We start from the raw sequence: 9,791 nt of genomic DNA, 5'->3' as shown, positions 1-9,791 counted from the left end.
TTTAGCTGCGCAGTTAAGCTCCTAAGTATAGCACAAATAGAAAGCTATAATTCAAAGTAGAAAGGGATGATGAAGAAACATGGAGAAGCTCATGAAATAAGGTGAGAGTGGGATTTTGGATGTAGATCCTTAATGAGAATAACAATAGCCATACAGAATATTATATTCATATAGTAACAAAAAGTATGCTAAGAACTAAGCCAAGAAAGGAATGGAAAAAGGAGATTCTGCTGATAGGGATAACTACAATTAGGGGACAGACAACATTAAAGAAGGGGCTGGAATTCACTGGAGAAAACTGGCAAATGAACCAAAGTATTAGGAACAAATAGTTAGAGAGGGAAAGGTAACAGAATGGGAAAAGGCCAAGAATACATTTGGATTGCAGAATAAAGACTGCCTACCCTATCAAGGATTGATATCAGAGTATAGGCAAAGAGAAAGGGATATGGGTGTATTAAGTGAAAGACCAGAAGTGGTAGAGTTTTTTAGTTAAATTTAGAACAGAAGCTGCCATCAAAAACAAAAAGGGTAATTAGTAGGATATATAAAATATTGCATGATAACTATATGAATCAATCAGAGGAGTTAAGAAAAGACTTTGAGAAGAGATTAGATAAGTAATCTACAAAGAAGCAACGGGAGGATATATGTATGGCTCGCAAACATGCAGCAGCAACTAGAAGATTTAGAATTTTTGCTTGTAAGTGTATTCATAAGTATTTTATACCCCATGCAGACTTCAACAAATTTTTCCTCAGGTAGATTGCAAATATTGGAGGTATGATGAGAAGAAAGAGGTAATTAGCAACATATTTTTTAGGAGTATAAGATTCTCTACAGATTACTCTGTCAGAAATACTGGGTGAGCAAATTGGTGTAACCAAGGAAATTTTTTTAGCTTGGATATGGAATCTAAAGTATCTAGATATATAGTAAGGTCTTGCTGAGTTTAACTCAGGTGGCTGCCAAAAAAAGCAATTACTAGAAAACGGTAATCAGTGTGTGTGAGTGTATGATATGGAAGAACAGCCACGGAAGGGCTAGCCACTTGGTAATGTGAACCTTGGCTTTAAATGATTGCCACTGTTGAAGTGACACCCCGACCCCATGTGCAAAAATGGGAAAAGGGGGTTGTGGATGGATGTGGATGGAAGGATGGAAATCAAAGTCTAAACCAACCATTTCTGATGTAGTGAATATAGTAACAGAGACAAAAGAACTGGAAGCAGGATCTTTAGAAAAAGGTAGAAACAAATTACATAGAAAAAAAGGAAATTATGCGACCAATACATGCAGAATAATATTTTAGAGGAGGAGAAAGGTTTAAAGGAAATCAGGAACTGAATGAGTTATGTAATGATGGATTGGCGATGACTGTACAGATGATTATATGTAATGTATAATGTTTGTAACTGAGAATATGTCAATATGGTTTGTTTTCATTTACGTAAGTGTATGATTGCCTATGTCATAACTGCTAATTCAATACAGATGATAAAAAAATCCCCCTGACAGACACTGACCTCTTCCTTCTGAGCAATAACACACCGGCAGTCACTCACCTTTCTTTGATGGTATCAGGGTATTAAACTAAACCAGTATTTCCTAGGTAAACCACTGAGCCCTGAACAGGTAATAGGTATTACAGAGAAGAGAATGCTGAATGAGGTAATTACTCTTTCAAGGGACAGACAGCATAATTGAGAGCAAATGGTTTATATTGACACTAGTATCTAGAATGTACAGTACAAATGTTAAATACTCACAATTTGAACTGTTGAAGATCCATATTTATTTAATAATAATAAAACAAATTAGGAAACTTATAGTTTAGTTCCATAAGCAGAAGTGCAAATGTATTGCCAGACACAGACATATAAAAGCATGCATTGCTTTTACCTTGGAATTGCATTTAGTGGTGGAATTAGACAAGTTAAATGGAAGGCCTTTGGGCAGCCATCACAGCAGATCAGTTCTCCTCCATCTCTGCAGACAGCGCACTCATCGTCATTCTTGGGTACCTAAAGTAAAGATGATGAGCCTTAATAACAACCAAAAAGAGTAAGGACTTGTGTTTCTAGTACCTCTAGGAATGAGTGGGAAGATATATGTTCAAGCATGTGAAATCACAGTTATCAGATATTTTTGGTTTCAGAGTTAGACATTGCTTCTAAAATACTTTTAATTCCCAAATTAAACTTGACCATCATTTCAGATTCTTATTCTTCTTGAATAAGGATTTCTGTATAGAATTATTATGGTTCCATGGTAAAAATGTAACTGAGGATCTAGTGTGGGAATGTGGAATTGAGTTGCCTTCGAAGTATGCCCCTCAAATGCCTGGATTCTAAGCTGCTTACAAAAATATTTAAACACAGAGAATATGCTTTTATTAGATATGGTACTTTGTATATGACACAAGATTCAGCTCTTGGCTCCTGGCCCTTCCTTTGCATTGATGATGATGATGATGCAGTCTACAGGTTTACCCCATCCCTCCTTTGTGGGTTCACATGCCTTGCCGAACTGCACATACTCTCCTTCAGCTCTTTATAAGAACTGTTTTAGGTTTTTAAATTCCTTGTTATTAAGTAACGATCATATGGAACAACAGTATTACTATGCTGCCATTATTATTTTTAGGCTTGTGATAGGAAAATCAAACTGCAATCCTCATTAGTGTCAATCTGCACTGCAACATTTGTGTCAAGTGAATCAAGTGAAATACATCTAAAAGAAACATGCTCCACTTATTATACAGAATGCTAGCAGTGATAAATCAGTAGCTCTGGCATCGTGCCAGACATGCACCTTCCCTTGATGACACCTACCATTCCAGTGTCCATCAGTGCCTTATAACTGTAACTCAAATGAGAACCTCAGACACCAGGGAAATAAATTTGAAGGAAAAAGGAAATCAGTTACGAAGGGAGTAGAGAATTACATAAGGAGGTAGGGAGGATAGCTCTCAGCTGTCCCTGATTTTACATAATATTTTATCTGTTTGTCATAAAGTGTACGATTTTTGTTACAAGTCACTGAGGATTATAATTAGTGAATAACACCAGATGTAAGGGTTTTACATGTTTTATCGTTCAGAAACTTCAAGCTGATGCAAAACCTGTTGTTCTACTAATTAAGTGAATCAGTGACATCTAAAATTCTCCCTGATTTTAGGCCTTTGTCTCCCATTCTTTTTTGGCTTTGTCCTTAATTGTGGAGCAAACAAGCTAAAAGCTACTGTAGCTTATGAAGGAAACAGCTGGAAGCCCTATGGGCCTAACCAACATACAAGAATAATGTAGCTAAATGAAATTAGCACTGGTAGTATCATTTAGTATAGAGATTGCAGTCATGTTAATGAGAATGACATTGAGTAACAGTCTGCTCACAGAAACGTATCTAAATATGTAACTTTAAAAAATAACAAGGTCCCAGACAAATTAAATCGTTCTAGACACAAGCACAAAATTGCTTGGGTTGCTTGGAACTAATTAGTCATTATTAGTTATAACTCCTGCAGTTCATAGTCTTTGTCTGGAATTGTACTTTCAAAGCATCATACCTCTCAGCCTCTAAATATTAAAAATCATAGTGATGTCCTTTAAACATCATAGCAGAGCATGGGAAAGAGGAGCACGTCCTTATACGTCACAATAGGAAGTCTATGTACTAGAACCTAGTACAAAGTAGTCTTTGTGCAGGCATGGTTTATTTACTTAATAAGGTATAAATCCATAAACACATTTGACTTTATGAGGAATATCAGCAAATCTGGGAAGAGTAAGGGTAAATCTGAGGGCCAAACCCTGATGCTATGCCTAAATCATAGCAGTTAATGCTAAGTGCTGCGTCTCTGATTTGCTAGAGTTAATCTAACTATTCTTGACTACAAATTGTGCTGATTACTTGTTAATATAGAGCATACACTTGGTATTATTTTGTTTTCATTTTTAAGTCATCTCACATACTGTTTCAAAAGGATATTGAAATTTTTATCAAACATGTCCTAACAATGTGGTACATTACAGTGGTATATAATTAGTTGTCTATAAGAAATAACACTGCACTGTGGTATCAGATATGTCTGGTATTTGATGTCATACTGCTATGCATACTGATGTTTTCACCACTAGTCTATGATCTCACTCCACTCATTCATAAATGTCTCCAACTCTTTCCCTTTCTAATCTCCCAGTACAGTCCTTATACCCCCTTCTTATAATTTAGTCTAGCTGCTGCTTTTCTTACTTCCAGATCTTCATCATCCAGTCCCATATGTATTACATATTCCTTGCTTATATAACTCTCACCCTTCCTTACAAGTAGCCCCCTCCCCTCTCTGCCCTGTTTAGCATTCACTCCAGACATACATATCTTATATAAATCATCTGATTATTCCTTCTTTGCTATTCCACTTCCCCATCTTTCTTCCAAATTTTCTTAAAATCTGGATAGTTCCAACTCATATGGAACATTTGTGCTTTCTTATTCTTACATCTGCAACCATTTGTGTCTGATAACACCTATACAGAACTTTTAGTCCTACCAATCACTTTCCTGAAAACTTTGTATCATTCAAAACTGTCTGTATCTTTTACATTCCTCACTCCCAAATGGGACTATCAAAATATATTTAGGTGATGAACTCACCATAAGCATGTGTCATTGATTTCCTTACTTACTTTTTGGTCACATCACATTCTTAGTTAATGACAACAAAAGAGCCAAAAAGGTAATGGCATAGTACAGTTGAGTGAAGAATTTACTATAATTACTGCAACCACAAAACTCTGAGTTCCCTTCAGTCTTTGTTGAGTTCCCCTCCATCTTTTTATATAACTAAATATGTCAAATAACCAAAAAGCTCAGAAAGGAAATAGATACTGACACATAGCCTTGTTCCATGGTTCTCCAATCTTCTGCTTTAACTTCTTGATTCTTCCTTTATCCAAAAGTCTAAACATTCCTCCTTCACCTTTTTCCACATGATTTCAGTTCCACCTTCCTCTGCTTATCCTTACCCTCCTCACTGCTACCACATTGCTTATTGGTAGATATTGCCAAAAGCTCATCCTCAGTTTACAGCACAATGTCAGCTGGTCCAAGGTCCAAGAGCTTTATACGTTAGGCTATCAGCTTCTGTTCATGTCAGTCCAGACCTCTGGATAAGCAAGTTTGCAGACAACTGCAAAATAGGAGTTATTGTCAAGCTCCCTTATGATGCCAAAACCTTTCTGCAAAAACTTACATTTGTAAATATCTGTGTACTAAAAATGGGCTCAAATTAAATGCTAAAAAGTGTGCAAAGTCACATTTGGTAAACAACCCTTCCCCAGCATATACAGCATAAACAACACCCAACTTCAAAATGAGGATACAGTTAAAAAGACTGAAACTTGAGTTGAAAATTTTCTCTCTTTTGATTATCACGTATTAACAGTAGTCAGAAAGTCCTTCTACCCAGCTCAGCTACTTGCCAAAGGAGTATCATCCAAATCTACAGAGGTCATTGTCCCCTTATATTCAGCATAGATTAACTCAATTACTGAACACAATGCTAACTTTTGGATATATCTCACTAGACAGATCAAACAACTAGAAAGATTCCAGGAAGGCTTCAGAGGAGGTTCCTATCTAAGAAGATAACCAGCTTAAAACCTGTAAGTTACCACAAAAGACAGGAAGCACTTTCCCTTTAGTCAGACTCTTACAGGCTTTTGAGGAGGGCAATCAATTTCTTAACCAAACAAACGCCACTCAATTAGCTTAGTCTAAGAAGGATGAAAGTGTTTACTGTTGAATTTTAGCTGTTTTTATTATATTTTAATAAATCTAGTGTCATGCAAGCACCTTGCAGTGGCATTTTTTTTTTATTTACATTGGTTCGGCGATCTGTTACTTACCCTCCATGCTCCATACCATTAGAGACTCAGTGGTCCTAGATATTTTGTTTTTCAACAAATCAAATAGTCCAACAAACACCAGGACCATGAATACAAAGTTTCGCCAGCAAATAAATAAAACATGGTGGTGAGCTAGGTTTATTGTGCAGTGCCTTCCCCACCTTAGGAAAAGACTCCAGCAGTGTCACACCTTATCTTCTTTCAAACAGGAACTGGATGATTGGATGGGTATTCTTCACCCCTGTCTCCTTACTGCAAGGTGTATATGGTGTCAAGACTCAGTTGCCTTGTATTTCCTGTGATTCCTTATGATGACTCCTATGGTCTCCCTCCTAGTTTGTACTGTCTAGTCCCTGACACCCTGGCATGGTCTTACTGTTTCTCCAGATTCACTTGCTGCCAACTCTGCTCCATTTCTTTCCCTTATTTCTCATGCTCTGGTCATGTCTTTTTTTCAGAATCATCTCCTCAGTCCTACTTGCTTCTTTGTCAACTCAAGCTTCTGTCCCTTTCAAGCTTGTCGTAGCTCTCCTGATTCTCTCTCAGTCTCTGTCCAAGACCAACTAGTGCACATACTTATTGAAGAAAGGTAACCCCTGCCATCTGTTCCCCATTTGCTCTTAGCCTATCTGCACTTACTCTGGGCAAATTACCAGCACAAAGCCCCAAAAACATTTATTTATTCAGAGTGTTTTTTGTCTCACATAAATGTCACCACTGCTTTCTTCAGATTTTCAGTCATTTTCACAACTTTTTGTATGTCTGAATCATAGTCTCTTTCACATTTATTAACAAAGACATCAGAGTATACATAATTTATATTCCAACAATAATAATATTTTTTCCATCCACTCATCATGTTAACCATTTCCTCTAGAGTCATCCTCTAGTTTAATAATTCAGTGCCATGTATTCCCTTCCAGAATTTACTCAGGGCTTTTACAGGGCCTTTGTCTCATGATATGCCAAAATCCATTGACTCTTCTAAAATTCCTACCTCCATAATCACCAGTTAGATTCTCGCCGAAGCACCTACCTAAAAACTCTCATGCTTTTCACAATCTTAGCTGCAATCAATGTGCAGTTATTTGTAAATGTGGAACTCCCTTATACTTGAATTCCTTTTCAATCAGCCCTCTTTCTCCACCTTAAGCACAGTTAATATGCAATTGTCTGAAATGTGGGAGTTAACTCCCCTCCCACATCCTTCCATTCCTTTTTAATTGCTTCTCCAATAAAAAACAGCACATCCATCACCACAGTAAATTACAATGGCAACAAGAACATCCCTGTCTTGTCACTCTGCCTAATAGCAATGCTTCCAGTAGGAAAACCTTCACCATTACCTTTGAGCTCATATTCTCATTCAACGTCCCATTCCCATTGTTTAAGTCAAGGTCACAGGCTTAATTCTCCAACACCACTTTCCAACCCCACTTCATGTGATATCAGTTGCCTTCTGGATATTGAACAGGATTACAGCCTATATTTTTGTTCTTCCATTCACTTCATTGCATCCAATCTGTTCACCAAAACCTGCTTCAAGGATTTTGAATCTGCATTAAGTACTGTTTCCCTTCCCTTCCTAACTATATCCTCTTATCAGGTACCATTACAAATGAATGGTATATGAAGTGTGGAAATGCTCCTATCCACCAACAATGCCTACAAATCTACCGGAAATCCGTTTTACTTAAGCAGCTTCTACCACTAGGCTGTAATGCTACAATCCCACCCTATCACTGTACGAATGGGAATAAATCTCAACAAAATGAATGTGCAGACATACCACACTGCTGCAGGAGAGGGATTTGCACACAGCAGTAAAGAACAGCCAGTCAAACATAAAATCCAGTATGATATGCATGTCTAGTAAGAAGAACAAAGAATGCAGAAAAATTCATAAGATAATAACATTTTTTCAAGAACAGCTTTGGCTCAGGGGGAGTGGAGTGTAGAGTTACTTGACAATAGCACACACAGGGGCCCACCACACATTCTGAACACAGGCAAAATAAACATTACATCTGTGATAACTGGCAATCCCAAGTCAGTTTAAAGTAGTTTGCTTGCATACAGCATAATTGGGAATGTTTTATAAAAGCCCTACGATCTAAAACAAATTAATAACAAGTAAAATTTGACGCTGTGGTGGTGCTGCGGTAGCATTGTCACCTCACAATAAGACGTTGTCCTGTTAGATTCTCAGCTAAAGTGTCTTCTGTGTGGAGACATGTGTGAATGGGCGTACCTTCGTTGAAGGTTGTGCATCAGGGCTGGCAACTTGGTACATAAAAATCTGCTGCCAATCATTAGTGGACTGGAGTTCCGCTGTGGTGACCCCTAACCGGGAAAAGCCGAAAGATACAACAACAAGAAGTAAAATTTGACACCCCACTTCTAACAACAGACACATAGGTATATAGTTTCCCACCTTAGAAGAAAATCCAACAGAATGTCTTATCCATAGGGGGGTGGGGGAGGAAAGACATCTCTGTCCCATCAAACAGGGTGATCTTCAAAGATCAAGTAATAATATAAGAACTTGTCTGTTATATCTAGCACTGTGGGTCAGCCTTGGTGAGTTCTATAGCTGGGATAAATCTTAACACTAAAACCCCCAGGGAGGCAGGAGCTGAAGAGCTACACCAACGCCAGTAAGAAGGCTTAGTACTCTGGAATACTTAGCCAAAAGGCCCAACTCCAAGAATGTAGAAGGTAATGTAAAAAGGAAATGTTCTGGCCCTAAAGGGTATGGAGAACAAGACTACATCAGCAGATTAAGAAAGCATTGTAGACAGCTATATATAAAGAGGTGGTGACTAGACCCCAGTCAAGACCAAAGGGAAGAACTCCCAGTAGCAATGAGCACCCAATGTACTCCCTAAGGATTGCAGGTAATCAAAGATACAAATGCATATGGTACTAGAAGAATAGCTACAAATCTGTCCAACATGAAACCAGAAACTATTCAGACAGACTCTCCTAGAGGTTTTTACCATAATCAGAAATTTGGAGCCCTATCATCCCTCACAATTCTTGTTTCCTCTCACATCCGCAGTGACAAGGAGAAAAAAAGTTTCTTTCTAGGGACAGAGTCTACCCACTCAAAAGGAGACAGGACAGCCCTTAGTAGCAGGAATGGAGAAAGTGTGTCCCACGAAGTCTTAAGAACTAGGACAGCTATACAAGGCATATCCATCAGGAAAGAAGAATACCTAAAGATGATTTCTGATACTTCTAAGCCAAAAGGCCCAAAAAGTGGACAGGCAAGCCTGTCAGACAAGAAGTCCAAGTCCTCCAAAGAGGAATGGGCTCCAATAGGTAATGGACAGGGGCTGCTTTAACAGGCAAAGCTGGGTCTCAGTCATGTAATCCAAAGGGAACAATGCCAAGACATGAAATCTCTACAGTGGAAGTGAGGCCCAGCAGTCAGCATTTAGTGTTCCAAAGATTCCCACAGTAGCTAACTATGGATGAATAAGGTACTGCTTTATTTGATGGAGAAACAGCTGTCACTAAAACTTCAGCGGAAGTCTTTTCAGTAGTTTCCCACGCCTTTTAAAAGATCTAGTTGGAACTCAACATGACCCTATAGGAAAAAAGACCTCAACTGTGCAGCTGAAGGAGGTTGAAGTTGTCATACAAAGAAAGGAATTCCTGAACAATCCAATGGAATGTGTGTAAGCTATCCATAGGCAAATTAGTCTATTTCAGCCCTTCGCTACTGCTTAGTCTGGCTGTGGATTAAAGAAAAATCATTGACTCATAAGAGAAAGTTTTATTTTGTTTTTATATTATTATTATATCCTGGCAGGCAACCAGAAAGTATTGATACTTGCAGTCACTAAATAAGGCAGCTGTCAGGTAGCTGTGGATAAA

General features: G+C 38.1%; 1 protein-coding gene across 1 annotated transcript in view; it reads right to left on the bottom strand.

Moving 5' to 3' along the window:
- Positions 1-1,898: 1,898 nt before the first annotated feature.
- The window catches only part of LOC122801319 (autoimmune regulator-like), a 452,484-nt gene continuing 444,591 nt past the window's right edge, over positions 1,899-9,791 (bottom strand). Inside the window, exon 6 of the mRNA XM_044070862.1 lies at positions 1,899-2,024. Coding sequence (XP_043926797.1) covers positions 1,899-2,024 — 126 coding nt within the window. The remainder of the gene's footprint in view (positions 2,025-9,791) is intronic.

Source organism: Protopterus annectens, chromosome 4.part1 (genome assembly GCF_019279795.1).
Source record: "Protopterus annectens isolate FY-2018-M chromosome 4.part1, PAN1.0, whole genome shotgun sequence".
Taxonomy (NCBI): Eukaryota; Metazoa; Chordata; order Ceratodontiformes; family Protopteridae; genus Protopterus; species Protopterus annectens.
This window is presented reverse-complemented; position numbering and strand designations above follow the sequence as displayed.